The sequence below is a fragment of the Phyllostomus discolor genome, chromosome 13 (assembly GCF_004126475.2).
Source record: "Phyllostomus discolor isolate MPI-MPIP mPhyDis1 chromosome 13, mPhyDis1.pri.v3, whole genome shotgun sequence".
Lineage (NCBI taxonomy): Eukaryota > Metazoa > Chordata > Mammalia > Chiroptera > Phyllostomidae > Phyllostomus > Phyllostomus discolor.
Window position 1 is genome coordinate 13,791,937 of NC_040915.2, and position 20,263 is coordinate 13,812,199.

Below are 20,263 nucleotides of genomic sequence, written 5' to 3' on the forward strand. Positions count from 1 at the left end.
CACCCCTTTCTCTTTCTCTAAAAAATAAAATTAAATAAAACATAAAATGGGTGTTACTATTGAAAATACACCTGAAAGATCATGTCCAATGATACAAGCATGATGCAATCACCTTGTTAGAAAGAGGCAGAGGGCAATTTTCTTAGCATCTCTTCATTGCTCATCCTAAAGCATGATTGTGAAGACACATTAATATTGTGACCACTCACAGAATCAATGGAATGTGAAGTTATGACTTTCCAGATGTATCGTGAATGTTACAAAGCTATAATGCAACCCTGTTGAAAGCAGGCAGCTGAATAATATTTTGTATAGTGTAGAGTAGGCTTGTGTGCTACTGTGTATAATTTTTGGCCTCCTGTGTACATATATATACACACACACACACAGAGGGTACTAGTTTTCAAATTTAAAACTACACAACCAATAGAAAAATTATTTTGTACATATTATGTAACATAGAAAAAATGTTTTAAAATAATGTTTAGCTTTCCTGTTGATGCAATCTAAGATTGCATATATTATTCCATTCTATTTAATTGTCAAATGTGATCATCATAATTTGATTTAATGACATACTCATGGGTAGCAATCCAAAGTCTGAAGTCCCCTTTTCTCAGAGATATATGTAGAACATTGAAAAGTATAAAAACATAGTGCTTTAAGATTCTTTTTTTTTAATTTTTAGAGAGAGGGGAAGGGAGGGAGCTAGAAAGGAAGAGAAACATGATGTGAGAGAGAAGCATCTATTGGTTTTCCCTCTTGTATGAACCCCAACCAGGAATGTGCCCTGATAGGGAACGGAACCAGTGGCCCTTTGTTTGTGAGACAATGCCCAGACAACTGAGCCACTCTGGTCAGAGCAAGATTCTAATTTTTAAAGAAAATTCAAACCATGGTAGAAGGAAACTTTCTTTCATGCTGCACAGGAACCAACCAACACTCTTGCCTGTAGTGATGTGGCTACATTACAGAGGAAAAGCCTTCATTTTGGGGGATGGAGTTTTTTCAATAAATTTTATTTTAAAAATCTGAAACTTATATGTTGTGGCAAGAAAGTGTAGATGGAAAAAATGAGTGAGGGTGTAGAGGGAAAGGGAGCATGTGCATGTGTGAGAGGCAAAGACAGAAACAGAGGTATTGGAAAGAGAAGGTAAGAATGAGTGAACTGGTTGTTTCTATTGCTTCTAGTGCCACAGACTAGAATCAGTGCCACAAACTGCCTCTTGAGGATATTTTTAAACTTTATCTTAACATTGTAGAGGAGCTCGGTCAGTTAACATTGCCAGGGAGTACAATCTCTTGCTCTAACAAATCAAAAACAATCTGATGTTTAAATTTCTTGAAAGCCAAGATTTCACTACCAGTTCCTTTGAACTGTGTAGGCTGATTAATTGGTCTCTGAATTCAAGAAAAATGGAGAGTACCAAAGTCTCTATATGCAGTCTAATTAAATTCTAAATTTCCATTTTCAGAATTGGAAGTAAGAGCAAGCCTTTCTCCCCTAAATGAAAGCTGCAACAAAAACTCATGTAATATTAATAAATCAGTTGAGTATTAACATTACTTCCTGTCTTTCCTGTAGTTAGTGGGGGAAAGGAAGGAGGACCACTAGCTTAAAGAGATATAAAGTGTTATAGATCCTTACCATGCCAGACGATGATAATACTAGGAGCTAAATACTATTATTACCCCAATTTACAGGTTAGGAAATAGAGGTACATAACTTGCCCAAGACTGCAGGTAGTAAGTGTTGGACTAGAATTCTAATGTAGACATTTTGGTTTTTAAATCTATGATCCTAATCATCATTCTGTGCTCCCTCCTAGTTCTAAGATGTTCCTTCTAGGTCTTTCTGTATTACTCTTCACTTATGCATATGTTGTGACATATTTTAATTGCTTACCACCAAATTTTATAGCCTCTGAGCTCCATAAAGACAAGGATTATCCCTATCTTATATGCTATGTCTTTACATGTGCATTTCTAAAAATATATAAGTGAAAAAATAATGATGTTACTAACTATAATTGACTGAACTCAAGTGTTTACAAGAGTTGAAGGGAGAACACATTCGCAGTTAGTTAAGAAATGGCCTGAATAAAATATCATTTATTTAGTTCAAGACATTTGTATGGATTCCCCTTGCGGGCATTCAAAACAGTGATAATTAAAGTCACTATAGAGACCTTTATGGATCCAAATTCAAACAAATCAACAACTTAAAAAAACATTCTTGGAGGAAACTGGGAAAACCAAACACAGCATGAGTATAAATTATATCAAGGAATTATTGCTAAATGTGTTGATTGTGATGGTAGCATAGTAATTATATTTCTGAAGTCCTCATCTACTACAGATACTTAGTGAAGTGTTTAGAGGTAAAAAGATGCTGTCTGGGACTTGCTTGAAAATACTCCAGATGTATTCATGGATTACTTCTTTAAAGAGAAAAAAAAATTACTGAAAAAAACTCATAGAGACACATGGTGGCGCTGCAGGACAAGACGAAAACAGGACACGCTGTGGGCTCCTTTATTCCAGAGAACAGAACATCCAACCCATTCGAAAGAGAGGTATTCAGGAGCTTCACTTTCAGAGCTGCTGGGGGGCTATGCACCTTCCAAGGGTTACCTATAAAATAAATCAGAGCTCTATCTTACAAAATTAGGACTAAACTTACATTTTTCCACAAAAGAGATTGCTTGAAGGAACCATGGAGATCAGAGGAGCGCTCACTCTGCGGAAAAGGCAAGTCCTGATTTTCTTTGTTTTGCTGGGATTGTCTGAAACGGGGCCTGAATCGGTGCGCTATTCTGTGGCAGAGGAAAAAGAAATTGGCTCTTTTGTGGCCAATCTGGCAAGGGATCTGGGGCTTGGGGTGGGGGAGCTGTCCTCACGGGAGGCCCGGATAGTTTCTGATGATAATGAGAAGCATTTGCACCTGAATTTGCTGACTGGGGATTTGCTCCTAAATGAGAGACTGGACCGAGAAGAGCTCTGCGGCTCCACGGAGCCCTGTGTGTTGCATTTTCAGGTGTTATTGCAAAACCCTTTAAAGTTTTTTTTGGTTGAGCTGCACATCAAAGATATAAATGATCACTCCCCTACATTCTTGGATAAGGAAATACTTTTGAAAATATCAGAAAGTACGACTCTCGGAACCAAATTCCTAATGGAGAGTGCCCAAGATTTGGACATAGGAAGCAACAGTCTCCAAAACTACACAATCAGCCCCAATTCTCATTTCTCTGTTAAAGTTCAAGACAGTGGTGATGGAGAGATATACCCAGAACTGGTCCTGGACAGAATGTTAGACCATGAAAAGGAGCCTGAGCTCAGATTAACACTTGTAGCACTGGATGGTGGATCCCCACCCAGGTCTGGGACAACTTCGGTTCTCATCGAGGTCTTGGACATCAATGACAATGCCCCCAAGTTTCCTCAGAAGCTCTATGAGGTGCAGGTCCTGGAGGACACAGCCATTGGCTCCTGGATAATCACCACCTTGGCTAAGGATCTGGATGCAGGAAACTATGGGAAGATATCTTACATATTTTTCCATGCATCTGAAGACATTCGTAAAACATTTGAAATCAACTCTACATCCGGGGAAGTTCATTTGAGATCTAGCTTGGATTTTGAAGCAATACAGTCCTACACTATAAATATTCAGGCAACAGATGGTGGGGGTCTTTCAGAAAAATGTACTCTTCTGATAAAAGTATTGGATGTAAATGATAATGCACCAGAAGTGACCATGTCATCAATTACAAACAGAGTTCCAGAAAATTCACCACAGACCCTTGTTGCTGTTTTTAGTATTCGAGACCAAGACTCTGGAGACAATGGAAGAATGGTTTGCTCTATTCAAGACGATCTCCCATTTATTCTGAAACCCACGCTTAAGAATTTCTTCACTCTGGTTACTGAAAAAGCACTGGACAGAGAGATGAGAGACAAGTATAGCATCACAATCACTGTCACAGACATGGGGACTCCCAGACTGAAAACTGAACACAACATAACCGTGCTGGTCTCCGACGTCAACGACAACGCCCCTGCCTTCACCCAAACCTCCTACACCCTCTTCATCCCAGAGAACAACAGCCCCGCCCTGCACATAGGCAGCGTCAGCGCCACAGACAGAGACGCGGGCGCCAACGCCCAGATCACCTACTCGCTGCTGCAGCCCCAGGACCCCAGCCTGCCCCTGGACTCGCTGGTGTCCATCAACGCCGACAACGGACACCTCTTCGCCCTGAGGGCGCTGGATTTCGAGGCCCTGCAGGCATTTGAGTTCCTGGTGGGCGTCACAGACCACGGGTCCCCAGCCCTGAGCAGCCAGGCGCTGGTGCGCGTGCAGGTGCTGGACGCCAACGACAACGTGCCCTTTGTGCTGTACCCGCTGCAGAACGGCTCTGCGCCCTGCACCGAGCTGGTGCCCAGGGCGGCCGAGCCTGGCTACCTGGTGAGCAAGGTGGTGGCGGTGGACAGCGACTCGGGCCAGAACGCCTGGCTGTCTTACCAGCTGCTCAAGGCCACAGAGCCCGGGCTGTTCAGCGTGTGGGCGCACAATGGCGAGGTGCGCACTGCGAGGCTGCTGAGCGAGCGCGACGCGGCCAAGCACAGGCTGCTGCTGCTGGTCAGGGACAATGGCGAGCCTCCGCTGTCTGCCAGTGTCACGCTGCACGTGCTGCTGGTGGACGGCTTCTCGCAGCCCTACCTGCCTCTGCCTGAAGCGGCGGCCGAGGCAGCCCAGACTGACCCGCTCACGGTCTACCTGGTCATCGCGCTGGCTTCGGTGTCATCGCTCTTCCTGTTCTCGGTGCTGGCGTTCATCGCTGTGCGGCTGTGCAGGAGGGGCAGGTCTGGCCTGGTGGGTGGCTGCTCGGTGCCTGAGGGCCACTTTCCGGGCCACCTGGTGGACGTCAGCGGTACTGGGACCCTGTCCCAGAGCTACCAATATGAGGTGTGTCTGATGGGAGGTATGGGGACAGATGAATTTAAATTTCTGCAGCCGATTATTCCCAGTCTTCCAGTCCATGACACTGGTAGGAACATAGAGGAAAACGAGAACTTTAGGAACAGCTCTGGATTCAACGTTCAGTATAAAGTCTGAACATTTAATCTTTCATTATTCTTGGCTGACTGGAAACATTTTGCCAAGTTGTAGTGAATTTTGGTTGTATAATAGTTGCACTCATTATTTCTCATGCTCTTGTACTTGCTTTAAAAATCATTTTTAGTGGCTATGATGAAATAGAAACAATTTGTGTGTTTTCTGGTTTTGTTTTGTTTTGTTTTGTTTTTTAATTTGCCCTGGCTGGTGTGGCTCAGTGGATTGAGTGCCAGCCTGGGAATCGAAGAGTTGCTGGTTCCATTCCCAGTCAGGGCACATGCCTGGGTTGCCTGCCAGGTCTCCAGCTGGGGGCGCACAAGAGGCAACCACACACTGATGTTTCTTTCCTTGTTTCTATCTCCCTTCCCCTCTCTCTAAAATAAATAAATAAAATCTTTTAAAATTTTTTATTTTGTCAAAAAAGGCATATCAGCCTTGGCCAGATCACTTAGTTGGTTAGAGCCCAGTACTGACATGTCCAAGCTGAGGGTTGGATGTGGGTCAGAGCACATACAGGAGTCAACCAATGAGTACAGAAATAAGTGGAACAGCAAATCAACGTTTCTCTCTCTTTCAAATCAATTTTTTAAAAGTTAAATGGTATATTAATGAAGTTATTACTAATTGTTGTTATGGTAATGGTGTTATGCAAGAGGATGTTGATTATTTGGAGTTGCAAATGAATGTTTTAAGAGTGAACCCCACAATGTATGTGATTTACTTCTAGACCTTTCATTAAAGCATAGATAAAGCAAAACTTAAAAATGCTGTTGAATCTGGGTGAAAGGCAGATTGTTTAAATTGGTTGCAGCATTATGGAGTTGACTTAGTATTGATTATTTCTCTTTGTTCTTGAGATCAGTTGCCCATGCCCCATGGAAACTACCAGTTTACTTGTAATTTTGAGACACAACAACATTCTGGATATTTTACACTTTTAATAAGAATGATATAGATTCTATAGACCAACACTTTCACTGAAAACAAATGCTCTAATAAGACACATATACTGTCAGGTTGCAGTTACTACCTAAAGGTAGCCTAGAGAGTTGGCCCTGAATCAAGGCCAGTAGTTTGCTGAAGCTGCTGGTTTCAAGCAGGAGCCTAAAGCATTTGTCTTTCTGTGGTCTGTTAGCCATTTCAGAACTTAGGAAATGTAATGGTCAATTCATTAAAAAGAAACATCTGGAAAAAAGAAAAAAAAGTTTTTGCCTGTTTTTGAAACAGTCACTGGATTGAGAATGTCATTAGGCATGGTTACACTAAAGGTTCCTTTAAAAAATAAAATAAAATAAAAGTAGCCTAGAGAGATAAATGAGCCCCAAGTCCACTTTTTCCCTGGGAACATCTGGAATCCTGGGAAAAGTGAGCCTCTATTTTGATGGTTTATATAAAGAGAGAGACAAAGCATAACAAATTGAGAAGTTTATAGGAGACCCTCATATTGATAAATATGAATCCCTAAGAGCTACAGCTTTATGAATGGGTAGGTGAGCCCTTGTGTGTATTATTAGCTTCGAACTTGATTTTTAGCAGTGAAATTCATTCACAGATAGTGGTCATTGACAGATAGTGCTCCCAGACCCTGATAGAACCAAATGCAGACATTCTTTAAAAGAATGTTTTTTTCATCGTAAGCCTAGAATTATTTATATAAATAATTTTTGTAAGCCTAGAATAATTTATGTAAATAATTTTGTGTTCTTAACTTGAACACACAAATAACTGCATTCACAAAGAAACATAACACTGTGAGTGAGGACCCAGAAATTAATTTGCAAACACTTCAAATTTTTAATTATCAAACATAGTCTATAATATGCTAACTACTGCAATGGAAACAAACGTTATACTTGAAGATGTACAGACAACAAGAAATAACAAATTCAAAAGAATAGAACAGAATAGAACTTCTAAAACTGAAAAATATGATTATCAAAATTTAAACATGAATCAGAGTTTTAATATAAAATTAGATACACCCAAATGAAGAATTCATGGATGAAAGAGGTTGGAACATAATTTACTCAGTATGCAGCTCAGGAGTTAATAAGATGAAAAATGCCAAGAAGATGGTTAGAAACACAGGGCAAATGGTCAAAACGGTCAACGTGCATTTAACTAGAATCACAGAAGGATCAATGAGAATGATTTGTTCAGAAGTGATATTTGAAAAAAATTATTGCTAGGAATTTTATGGAATTGATACACCCATCAATGCAGATTCAAGAGATCCAAATAAATCTAGCAAGATAAATACAAAATAACCATGGTTAGAAACAGCATTGTGAAATTTCAGAAAGCCAAATACAGAGAAATCTTTTTCTTAAAGGAAAAGACATGGGGAAAAGACATTTAACCTTTGAACACAAGACTGTTAGACTGACAGCTACATTGCATGTTGACAATTTCTCAACGGCAGCAATGGAAACTAAAAGACAACAAGCTTTTTTTCAGCGTGCTGAAAGAAGTTAGCAAATGGTCCTGCCTAAATAGTCTTTGCACATTAGAGTCAGCAAATGAGAGAATCAAATCAACTGGATATCAGCTTGGTTTTAACTGCTGTAAAGACTGCTATAAAGACATTTTACTCTCAAATATAACTTCTTATAGTTTTTCTCTGTCTGAGTACAAGAGTTTGACCTGTTTCTAGCCTTCTTCATCTAGTTTGCCTCTAATCTAGTCTCATCACTTACAACTATGGCCCCTCTCTGGAGATGGCAGTCTCTAAGAGCCAAAATCACAAATTCAGACATACTGTTCTTAATCTACAAGTTACACGCCTTCTAAAATAGCTTCAATCACCATTTATACCAGTAAATTCTAATTTTGTCTTTGCAACCCAAACCTATTTTCTCAACTGCATTTATGTAATGAAATCTCATCACATAACTATTTATATGGATACTCTGTGGACACATCAAACTCAACATGTTTTAAGTTAAAGTTTTCCCTTCCTCAGAATGAAATCTTCTATAGCTCCATATCCATTTCTCTCCTCTCCTCTCCCTGTCTTTACTTTATCAGTTAATAGCACCATCACTTACTCAGTTCCCTAAGCCTAAGAAAAAAGTACATTTACTCTCACTCCTTCTTATTCCAGTGCCTCTATATCTAATCTATCACCACATCCAATATATTGTACCTTGATCATTTTAATTACTGCATTTCTCACTGAGGCCAATCTCATCGCTTGCCTGCATTTCCTGCAACAACGTCTGATCAATTTCCTGTCTCTAGTCTTACTCCTTTCCAATTTATTCTCAATTCTGAAATACGATGATCTTTTGAAAAATAAAAACATTTTCATGCCATTTTTCTCTTTAAAACCCTTTAATACTCTTGCATTTCCACTGATGTCGAGTCCAAATGCCTTGACATGGCTCACAGAATATCTGCTTATCTTTCCAGTCTCAACTCTCAAAATTTATCTCCTTTTGCTGTAGGGCTCAACTCTACCAATGCTATTTCAGTTCTTTCAAAACACTTCTTTCATTTTGCATATCATGTTTTTAGTTTTCCTGGAAATGAACGTTAGTTTTACTTCACATGGAATTTTTGTTTAGATTACTCATACTTGTCTTTCTTGTATCAATTTAGAATATCCTTTTTCCATAAAAGTCTTTCCTGGTACTTCCAAATTCTGGTTGGATAACCCTCATCTTTGCTGTTATAGTAGCATAAACATTTTCCATCATGGAATTTGGTACGCTCCATTTTAAATGTGGGGTCACTTTTCTTCCTCCATCCTTCAAGACAGAAACTATGTTCACCACTCTATTCTTAACACTTATCCCCATGCCTACCACAAAGTGTATGCTCAGTAAATATTTGCTGAACAAATTATCGAATGGATGAATAAAATATATAGAATTATGCCTTTGGAAGACCTGGGTCTGCAAAATGGAAGCCAGTTCCACAACTAAACTAGGGTCTAGTTTGGTCAACATTTTTTAATGTTCAGAAACTGAATACATCTTACTTCTCTCACTACTGTCGAATATTTACTTCCTACTGTTGCTAGATAAGCCTCCTGTGGAACATACCTGGATAAATGGTACCATTTACCCAGCCAGAAATGTCAGCCTCCCCCAAACAACAATTTGCATATACCAAGTTCATTTCCCGGTGCATGACCTTATTGTCTTAGAGTATTTGCTGATAGCCAGAGACAACTGAGACCTCCAGTGTCTATGGGAACCTCTTGCTCACTAAGTCCATTACATAAAAGAGTCATCTTAACTATGTTTAGTTGTTTCATATAATGTCCCCATAAATTATTTGAAGACAAGAGAGCATAACTCATCTGAGTTTGGAGCTGTATCTTAAATATGCTTTTTATATCCAGCATAGTTTTGGTTTATTGTGTTAAAGAATGAATAGCAGTAGCATCACATATCACAAAGGATGCAACTCAGAAAGAAAATATGAATATAGGAGAAAATACAGTTTAAATCCATCAATAAACACACAGGGTAAATTAATATTTTGTCTCAACTTTACCAGATTTGTTTAAAGTCTGAGGATCTGCAGAGTCGCATGGTGGCGCTGCAGGATAAGACAGGGTAATTTCTGTTACAGCAGAAGCCCTGACTTCTGTTGATTCAGTGGAACTGAGAGAGCGGAAGAAGCAGGGAGGGGAAAGAGGCTTTCAAAAGCAAGCTAGGCAGCCAAAAACACCCTGGCGATAGGATTATAAATCTATAGAGTACCAAAGGTTCGGGCTGATAGAGAGGAGCATCTCCCAGAGCTGTTTGAGGTTGAGTTTCTGCAGAAAGGCATTCACCTAAGGAGCCATGGAGCTGGGACGCCCTCAGCATATAAGGCAAGTGCTGCTTTTCTTTGTTTTCCTGGGAGGGTCTGCAGCGTGTTCAGAGACCTTGTGCTATTCTGTGGCAGAGGAAATGGAGACAGGCTCCTTTATAGCCAACGTGGTGAAAGACCTCGGTGGTGAGGGTGTGGTGGAAGACCTTGCTGCGCGGGGAGCCAGAGTCATCTTTGATGATTATAAACCATACTTATGGCTGGACCAGCAGACTGGCAACTTGCTCTTAAATGAGCAGTTGGACAGGGAGACGCTTTGTGACCTCACCGAGCCATGTATATTGCATTTCCAGGTGTTATTTGAAAATCCTTTGCAATTTTTTCGGGCTGAGCTTTGGGTCAAAGACATAAATGATCACACTCCCACGTTCCTAGATAAAGATATACTTCTGAAAATCTCAGAAGGTACTGCTCCAGGAACCTCATTCCAAATGGAGAGTGCTCAGGATTTGGATGTAGGAAAGAATGCTGTCCAAAACTACACATTAAGTCCGAATCCTCATTTCCACCTTAAATTACAAGACAGTGAGGAGGGCAGAAAATATCCAGAGCTTGTGTTGGACCAATCCCTGGATCGAGAAAAGGAGCCTGAGCTTAGATTAACGCTAACAGCCTGGGATGGCGGGTCTCCGCCCAGATCCGGAACTGCGGTGGTTCGTATTTTGGTTTTAGATATCAATGACAATGCCCCGGAGTTTGAGAGGCCTGTCTATGAGGTTCAGGTACCAGAAAACAGCCCTCTGGATGCTTTAGTCATCAAGGTGTCTGCCACAGATTTAGATGCAGGAATAAATGGAGAACTATCTTATTCATTTTCCCACGTCTCCAGAGACATACGGAAAACATTTGACATCCATCCAATTTCTGGCGAAGTCCATTTAAAAGCGCTTCTGGATTTTGAGTTAATTCAGTCTTATACAATAAATATTCAGGCCGTAGACGGTGGGAGCCTCTCGGGAAAATCAGCAATTTTAGTTCGGGTTGTAGACGTAAATGACAACCCACCGGAAATAGTCATAACATCTCTTACCAGCCCCGTACCAGAAAATGCGTCACCTGAAATGGTGGTCGCTGTTTTTAGCTTACGAGACCAAGACTCTGGAGATAACGGGAAGATGGTTTGCTCAATTGAAGACAATCTTCCCTTTCTCTTGAAGCCCACTTTCAAGAATTTCTACACCCTGGTAACAGAGCGGCCACTGGACCGAGAAACCAGTACCAAGTACAACATCACAATCACAGTCACAGACCTGGGGACTCCCAGACTGAAAACCCAGCACAACATAACCGTGCTGGTCTCCGACGTCAACGACAACGCCCCCGCCTTCACCCAAACCTCCTACACCCTCTTCATCCCAGAGAACAACAGCCCCGCCCTGCACATAGGCAGCGTCAGCGCCACAGACAGAGACGCGGCCGCCAACGCCCAGGTCACCTACTCGCTGCTGCAGCCCCAGGACCCCAGCCTGCCCCTGGACTCGCTGGTGTCCATCAACGCCGACAACGGCCACCTCTTCGCCCTGAGGGCGCTGGATTTCGAGGCCCTGCAGGCATTTGAGTTCCTGGTGGGCGCCACAGACCACGGGTCCCCAGCCCTGAGCAGCCAGGCGCTGGTGCGCGTGCAGGTGCTGGACGCCAATGACAACGCGCCCTTCGTGCTGTACCCGCTGCAGAACGGCTCTGCGCCCTGCACCGAGCTGGTGCCCAGGGCGGCCGAGCCTGGCTACGTGGTGAGCAAGGTGGTGGCGGTGGACAGCGACTCGGGCCAGAACGCCTGGCTGTCTTACCAGCTGCTCAAGGCCACAGAGCCCGGGCTGTTCAGCGTGTGGGCGCACAATGGCGAGGTGCGCACTGCGCGGCTGCTGAGCGAGCGCGACGCGGCCAAGCACAGGCTGCTGCTGCTGGTCAAGGACAATGGCGAGCCTCCGCTGTCAGCCAGCGTCACGCTGCACGTGCTGCTGGTGGACGGCTTCTCGCAACCCTACCTGCCGCTGCCTGAAGTGGCGGCCGCCGCGGCCCAGACAGACCCGCTCACGGTCTACCTGGTCGTGGCGTTGGCGTCGGTGTCGTCGCTCTTCCTGTTCTCGGTGCTGGCGTTCATCGCGGTGCGGCTGTGCAGGAGGAGCAGGTCTGGCCTGGTGGGTGGCTGCTCGGTGCCTGAGGCCCACTTTCCGGGCCACCTGGTGGACGTTACCGGTACTGGGACCCTGTCCCAGAGCTACCAGTATGAGGTGTGTCTGACCGGAGGCTCTGGGACCAGTGAATTTAAGTTCCTTAAACCCATTATTCCCAACCTCCCACCTCAAAATCCTGAAATGGAAGAAAGCCACGCCTTTCTGAATGGCTTTGGGTTCAATTAGGGATTTCATTATTATGCAAAACTTTGAGAATGAGTGCTATTTCTTTGTAAATTTATTCATCGTAATGTAAAATTCTTTCTTTTGGGAAACTTCACTAGTAGCTCAGAAATTTCAGTGTCTACATCCTGCTATTCTTTGTGTTAACTGTGAAAAATCCGAGGGAGCTAAATTTTGTTTAGTTTTTTTCCTCAATTTATTTAAATACAGGGTGAAGCACAAGTAGGTTTACAGTTGTTTGTATGGAAAATAATACAATAATTAATAAATATTAATATGAGAATAAACTGTGTTTGTGTACTCACAACTGCAAACCTACATTTGCCCACCCTCTAGAGAGCATTTTCCCTTCAAGCTTAATTGCACACTCTGCTCAGTCGTCTTCTGTGAGTGTTCTGGGCTCTAGATGTTCTCACTGAAACAGTTTTTATACGTTTAGCAGTATTGTTTTAAAGAAAAATGCATGATCTGAATAAAAACATAATTACTTTCTCATCTCATTAGGTTGGTTTTTAATGTATCTTTTAAAGATTTTAAAAAGTATAATCTTTCCATTCTCTTTTGTCAAGTATCTCAGATAATCTTTTACCCATTTAGGTATTCTCTGCAGAAATATTTTGTGAACTGTGTGTATTACTGGTAAGTGGTGCTGTGTTAAAATAAATTCTGATCTTGTTTGGGTTAAGGGATATATCCAGCCACGCTTCTTTACTGAGAGCTTCCCAGTATGACCCAAGAGAGAGAATTACTATCAAGATGTTTGTTCTATTTTTCTTTACTTCTTCTGATCACTTTTGAATGGTCCAGTCATAGATTCCTGATTAAAACAGAAGTAGTCACATTCTCCAAGCCCATAAATGGGCAATGGAGATGTAGTTCATCTATTTTTTTCTTGATTGCTTGTAAATGGGAAATAAATGTGGGCCGAGGCAGCCATGTTTATTCCTTTTTGGACTGGCAGCACAGAATCTCATGCAGAGAGGGGGAAAGAAGGAAGGAAAGGAAAGATAAAGGTGGGAAGGAATAAGGGGATGAAGGAAGCAGAACAATAGAGACTGAGATGCCTACTTGGTTCTAGACCTATCAGCTTCTGCCAGTGTCTCCTGAGTCCCCAATGTGTAATTGTCCTTGACTTCTACAATAAGACTCCAGTTTCCTAATAATAAAACTTTTATTTACCCCATATTGGTGGGGGGGAGGTAATACTGGAACAAAACCAAACAAGAAAGATACATGCAGTCTTGAGTACTCAGTTAGATCACATACCAGCAAACCCAAGTCTCTTGTCACATGCTTGTATTATTAACCGATGGAAAAAAAAAACATACAAGCTTAGAGATAGCTAATTTGTATTAGAGAATTTTGTTACAAAATTTAATTTCATAAATAATTTATGAGGTCTTCCAACAGAAAATATGCTACAAAAAATTAACAGGTTTCCTTCTATTATTTTATGTGCTCCAGGACCAGTTTTCAAAGGTAACACTAACACTGTTATTGTTTAGGGGTCTACACCCATACCATCTTTAGTATCTATTTCTTTTAAAAAGTATTTACTGTGAACAGAATTATTTTATTATTTAATGCAAAATCTTCATAGTATCTACAATGTATAGATTACTATAAAGGTTGAATCATGATTTCATTAAGAGTAATAAGTATTTGATTGGCACATACTCCATTATTAAAAAGCCTCATGAAAAAATTTTAAGCTTCCTGCTGAGCCTGCAGGCTTGAAAATTTTCTCCTTAGTAAAGAAAAATAAGGAGGAATTTTTTATGGGAAGTGACAGATGAAAATAAAAAACTAATTTTGATCCATCTGTTCACTGATGTAGATACCAGCTTCTATTGATTAATGTTTTTAATGCATGAACATTAAGGGCACATTTTATTGCATATTAATTTCATAATAAGTGTTTGGATCCATGACCAAGGTCTATAAAGACAATTATCAAGTATAACTATAACCAGCATGTTCTTATATTTTGGAGGTTTACTTAACTAAATGTCTTTTACTACATAGAGGAAAACATTCTAAAATAGAATGTCAATTTGAATAATTTGTACCTTAATAGAATGAAACCCATACTTAACACAATGTTTACACTCGGCCTAACCTGTTTTCCCAATTAGCCAGGAAACTGCAGTGCCAAAATATGTGATAATGTCTATTGTTTAAACAATATTAAAGTCTTGTCTGGAGTCTGATGTAATTGGTCCTTGCCCACAAGATATTTTTTCCATCCTTAGGAGTAAAAGGACTTCAGTTCCGTGCTAGAGTGACAGGGTCTTGTGCTATCTACAGAAGCAATGTGAGTTGCTTGCTAAACATAAATTGTGATCTGTGGTACTTGGGAACAAGTTTAACGTGCTCTTTCAGGTGAACCTAACTTATTTTCTTCTGCACTTTAATTTTTACAGTAACTTCAGCCCTTTCTCTTATGGCCTTGACTTTCCTACTTTTCAAGATCTCGGTGACTTTTGGTAATAGATGTAGACGCTCTCCACAGATTGTTTTAGGTAATGTAGCAGTCAATACAACAACACTTACAGAGATACGGAGACAGCCTCCTTAGACAATATTTACAAATAAGTTATCCCCAATTCCTTGAGCTATCTATTTTGTTTGCATAATGAAACAGTTCTAACTTGTGTGTCACCTAAATTTATACTCCTGAAGTATGTAAATGAATTTTTTCATTCACAGTGCTGGCAAGGTGTTGAATTTTATTTCTTTAGGAATAGACTGATAGATACACATCTTTTCCCACTCAAACCCTAAGAGTACAGACTATACAATATTGTAGACGTTATATTGTAAGCTCCAGGACAACAAGAAGGTATTAGTATCCCCAGAACTTAGTATACTGCCTGACATATAAAATGAAATCAATGTTTTGTTGAATAAACAAATAAATACAGTTAACTTTGCTCTTGTATCATTTCCAAAGTGGCTGGCACTGTGTCCGCATTCACAACCTCACAGGGAAATAGACGTTATCGTTGTATTTATAAACCACCCTATGTATAATCCGTGGTGGTTGCTTTGTGTGTGTGCAAAAATCTAAACAAGTGGAATATGTTGTGTAGCATTTCCAGCAAACTAGGTTTTAAGTACAACACATGGTGGCGCTGTAAGCTAAGGCTGTGAAAAACAGACCCGCGGAGGGCTCCTGTTCTGGCAGTCGTAACACAGACCTAGGCTGAGAGAAGAGGATTCTTCACGGAATTGTCTTGCAGTAAGGATCGATTCCCAGGACCAGCTGCCTACAGACCCAACAGGCATCCGGCCCTAAAGGCTTCAGGGGCTGGAAAAATGGAGGCTGAAGAGGAGCGCTTTCCCACACTAAGGCAAGTCCTGCTTCTCTTTGTTTTGCTGGCTCAGACTTGCGCGGAGCGGGAAGCTTATAGTGTCGCAGAAGAAACGGAGAGTGGTTCTTTTGTGGCTAATCTAGCGAAGGACATAGGGTTAGAGGTAAGAGAGCTGTCTTGGAGGAGGGCTCGAGTCATTTTTAACAACAACAAAAAACACTTTCAGCTGAACCTTCAGACGGGAGATTTACAAGTGAATGAGAAACTGGATCGGGAAGAACTATGTGGCCCCACTGAGCCGTGTGAGCTGCAATTCCAGGTGTTACTGGAAGAACCTTTGGAAGTATATAAGTTTAAGCTTTTGGTCAGTGACATAAATGACAACCCACCTGTGTTCCCAGAAGCAGAAATGATTTTAAAAATCATGGAAAATACTCTTCCAGGGGCGGTGTTTCCCCTGAAAAATGCACAAGATTTGGATATAGGCATCAATAACGTTCAAAACTATACCATCTTCCCCAACTCCCATTTCCATGTTCTTACCAGAAATGGCAGTGAGGGCAGAAAGTACCCGGTGCTGGTTCTGGACAAAGCTCTAGATCGAGAGGAGCAGCCTGAGCTAAGGCTAACTCTCCTGGCCGTGGACGGCGGAGCTCCGCCCAAATCTGGCACCGCCCGGGTCCTCATTGATGTTTTGGATGTCAATGACAATGCCCCCGAGTTTGCGCAGCCACTCTATCGTGCGCAAATCCTGGAAAACAGTCCTCTGGGGTCCCTTGTTGTCACCGTTTCTGCTAGAGATCCAGACACGGGAATAAATGGTGAAGTGTTCTACTCATTTTTTTATGGCGATGAAGAGATTACTAGGACATTTGCACTTAATGAACTCACAGGAGAAATGAAAATAATTAGGAAACTAGACTTTGAAAAAATTGTGTCATATGAGGTGGATATTAAGGCGTCTGATGGGGCAGGTCTTTCTGGAAAATGCACTGTCATAATACAGGTGGTGGATATAAACGACAACACCCCAGCACTGACGGTGGCTTCACTTACAAGCTCTATCCAAGAAAACTCCCCAGAAACCACGATAGCTCTTTTCAGTGTTCGAGACCCAGACTCTGGGGAAAATGGCAGGACGGTTTGTTCCATCCAGGAAGATGTTCCTTTCATGCTGAAACCTTCCGTTGAGAATTTCTACAAGCTGGTAACAGAGGGACCTCTAGACAGAGAGCGCCAGGCGGAGTACAACATCACCATCACCGTCACAGACATGGGGACTCCCAGACTGAAAACCCAGCACAACATAACCGTGCTGGTCTCCGACGTCAACGACAACGCCCCGGCCTTCACCCAAACCTCCTACACCCTCTTCATCCCAGAGAACAACAGCCCCGCCCTGCACATAGGCAGCGTCAGCGCCACAGACAGAGACGCGGGCGCCAACGCCCAGGTCACCTACTCGCTGCTGCCACCCCAGGACCCCAGCCTGCCCCTGGACTCGCTGGTGTCCATCAACGCCGACAACGGCCACCTCTTCGCCCTGAGGGCGCTGGATTTCGAGGCCCTGCAGGCATTTGAGTTCCTGGTGGGCGCCACAGACCGAGGGACCCCGGCACTGAGCAGCCAGGCGCTGGTGCGCGTGCAGGTGCTGGACGCCAATGACAACGCGCCCTTCGTGCTGTACCCGCTGCAGAACGGCTCTGCGCCCTGCACCGAGCTGGTGCCCAGGGCGGCGGAGCCTGGCTACCTGGTGAGCAAGGTGGTGGCGGTGGACAGCGACTCGGGCCAGAACGCCTGGCTGTCTTACCAGCTGCTCAAGGCCACAGAGCCCGGGCTGTTCAGCGTGTGGGCGCACAATGGCGAGGTGCGCACTGCGCGGCTGCTGAGTGAGCGCGACGCGGCCAAGCACAGGCTGCTGCTGCTGGTCAAGGACAATGGCGAGCCTCCTCTATCGGCCAGCGTCACGCTGCACGTGCTGCTGGTGGACGGCTTCTCGCAGCCCTACCTGCCGCTGCCCGAAGTGGCGGCCGCCGAGGCCCAGACTGACCCGCTCACGGTCTACCTGGTCGTGGCGTTGGCGTCGGTGTCGTCGCTCTTCCTGTTCTCGGTGCTGGGGTTCATCGCTGTGCGGCTGTGCAGGAGGGGCACGGCCTCCTGGGTGGGTGGCTGCTCAGTGCCTGAGGGCCACTTTCCGGGCCACCTGGTGGACGTCAGCGGTACTGGGACCCTGTCCCAGAGCTACCAGTATGAGGTGTGTCTGAAGGGAGGTTCGGGGACCAGCGAGTTCACGTTCCTGAAGTCTGTTGCCTCTAACCATCAAGGATCTGTGAATGGTGTGGAGAAAAACTCACATTTTGGAAATGGTTTTGGATTCAATTAGGGATTTGTGAATTTTTCAGAGTATTCAAGATGAAGGTTAGTTCTTTCTAAATATACTATGTCTTCATTACCTTTTGGGGGGGCATATATAATTTGACTTCATTTTTATTGCTAAAGAGATTAGAAACTTTTAGTACATACTCATATTTACCCTCTCTTTATCATTTCTATTTTGATGAGGGCAAAGAACTTTCAACTTCATTACTAAAATGCTGTGGATATTTGTTCAATTTATCAACTTTTCATCATCAACCACTATTGATTTGAAGATAACTCTAGCACCATTCTCTGTTTGAATGTTGTCTAGAAACATTTTTAAAATTTTAGTTGTGGCTTCTTAGCAGATGAGCATGATACAAATATAGTGAGTATTACTGTATCTTCAATTTAATATATTATGCCTTCCTGTCCTAAATTTTTAAATGGAGAAATGTCTACAAAAATTGCATGTTTTTGCCACAGTGATATTAAATAGAAAAAACTATATTCTGCCATGCTTGAAATGTTTTCACGTCTTTATATCAACCTTTCATGTATGATATTTATGAGTATTATTTTTAATTACATTTATTGGTGTAACATTGGTTAATAAGATTATATAATTTTCAAGTGTACATTTATGTGATACATGATCTATATATTGCATTGTGTGCCCACCACCCAAAGTCAAATCATCTCCAGTCACCATATTGCAAGAGTATTAGAATATTTGCAAATGTTTAAATAATAGATTCCACCACATCTCTTTCTGGAAACTTCTCTCTTCAGTTGATGTCTGCTGTTGCAGCCATGTTTATTTTAACAAATCACCTTTTTTGGTGATTTCAATCAGACAAGGTAGTAGACATTGCTGATCCACGCTCTGCCAATCTGATTCTCTCTGTTTAAAAAGTAGCTTTAGAAACCAGATATAAAATGATCCCTTTGTTAGGAACTTAATAAGAAAATGGTATCATGTTGGCTAAATACATGGAAAGAAGTATAGAAAATCAATTCACTTAGAGACAAGAAGGAAGAAGATACACTTTTTAGTTTCTCCTAAGTGTGCTTTCTCCCTTGGGTTTTTGGAAGCAAATGTTCTTTTAATAAATTTTCCTCTAATTAAGATAATTAGGTGGGTTTTTTTCACTTGTGAAAATCATGTGTAGATATTCTTGTATGGCATGAAACTTACTATTAATTTGACATTTAAAAAATTTCAGTTGTCAATAAATTTAACAATATTTAGGCCAGAAGGTGGTGGAGTTCTGCCTGGTGTGACTCAGTGGATTGAGCACTGGCCTGTGGACTGAAAGGTTGCTGGTTTGATTCCCAGTCAGGGCACATGCCTGGATTTCCAGCCAGGTCCCCAGTTGGGGATGTGTGAAAGGCAACTGATCCATTCTCTTGCACATTGTTTACCTCCCTCTCTTTCCCCCTCCTCCTTCTCTCTAAAAATAAATAAAATATTTTTAAAATAGAAGGTGGTAGAATAGTAGTAGTCTATAAGGGACAAGCACAAGCTTTTGTCAGGCTACATAATTTTAATGGATATTTCCAAATTGTATAGTGTATGAAGTATTTATCAGAAAGTCTTAGAAAATTCTATGTAAGAAATAGTTTTTAATATCATTAGTGTCATAATAGCATTAGTGTAAAATAACACATTTTAAAGAAATGTATGCCTTATTTGTAGAATCATTATAACCTGCTTGTGATGTTCTTTCTTTTTCATAATGTATCCTTTTATTTAGGGGGAACCAGGGTATTTTGCCATTCAAGGAAAACCATTTTAGGTTATCCTGAATTATTTAAAATTATTATTCAGAAAAAGCATAGAAAATAGCTACTTAGAACATGGTGTCTCATATGATGAACTAAGATCTCAGCAAAAAAAAAAAAAGCAGGCTTTTATGTTAGAAGGAGAATTTATCTGTCAAAAATTTTACATTAGCTGTGATTTATCCATTGATCTATTCAACAAATATTCATTGAAAATCTACCATGTGCCAGGGACTAGCTGTTTAGGGACATAAAAGAGAACAAAACAAAGTACTGGATCTCAAAGATGACATAGAGAAGAAATAATCATGTGTGTATATGCCATGTCTGATGGTGATCAATGCTAAAAAGAAGAAGCCAGCTGAGAGCTACAGAAGTGCCCTCATATGCATTTTCCCATAGCTTGAAAGTCATAAAATCATAACTCTCTAACTGTATGTAGAAATGATAAGTAAACTGCAATTAACTAGTAGCTTTTTCCTTGAAATTATTTAACCAATGAG

At 41.7% G+C, this 20,263-nt stretch overlaps 3 protein-coding genes and 1 non-coding gene across 4 annotated transcripts; all 4 read left to right on the forward strand.

Moving 5' to 3' along the window:
• The first annotated feature begins 833 nt into the window (after window positions 1–833).
• On the forward strand, window positions 834–5,295 carry LOC114510317 (protocadherin beta-14-like). The gene has a single exon (XM_028528953.2). It carries the CDS (start codon window positions 2,717–2,719, stop codon window positions 5,120–5,122), a length of 2,406 nt encoding a protein of 801 aa, XP_028384754.1. The 5' UTR covers window positions 834–2,716; the 3' UTR covers window positions 5,123–5,295.
• An 876-nt stretch (window positions 5,296–6,171) lies between these two features.
• On the forward strand, window positions 6,172–6,309 carry LOC114510481. The gene has a single exon (XR_003685659.1). It is a non-coding gene; the product is annotated as a small nucleolar RNA SNORA2/SNORA34 family (small nucleolar RNA).
• Window positions 6,310–7,734: 1,425 nt separating this feature from the next.
• Window positions 7,735–14,897, forward strand: LOC114510097 (protocadherin beta-18-like). Its single transcript, XM_028528793.2, has one exon. It carries the CDS (start codon window positions 9,919–9,921, stop codon window positions 12,304–12,306), a length of 2,388 nt encoding a protein of 795 aa, XP_028384594.1. The 5' UTR covers window positions 7,735–9,918; the 3' UTR covers window positions 12,307–14,897.
• A 40-nt stretch (window positions 14,898–14,937) lies between these two features.
• Window positions 14,938–19,251, forward strand: LOC114510135 (protocadherin beta-15-like). The gene has a single exon (XM_028528844.2). It carries the CDS (start codon window positions 15,622–15,624, stop codon window positions 17,998–18,000), a length of 2,379 nt encoding a protein of 792 aa, XP_028384645.1. The 5' UTR covers window positions 14,938–15,621; the 3' UTR covers window positions 18,001–19,251.
• The last annotated feature ends 1,012 nt before the right edge of the window (window positions 19,252–20,263 follow it).

What these genes read in the sequence shown, in the direction of transcription:
- LOC114510097 (XM_028528793.2), top strand. Translation starts at nt 9,919, where the DNA reads ATGGAGCTGGGACGCCCTCAGCATATAAGGCAAGTGCTGCTTTTCTTT.
- LOC114510317 (XM_028528953.2), top strand. Translation starts at nt 2,717, where the DNA reads ATGGAGATCAGAGGAGCGCTCACTCTGCGGAAAAGGCAAGTCCTGATT.
- LOC114510135 (XM_028528844.2), top strand. Translation starts at nt 15,622, where the DNA reads ATGGAGGCTGAAGAGGAGCGCTTTCCCACACTAAGGCAAGTCCTGCTT.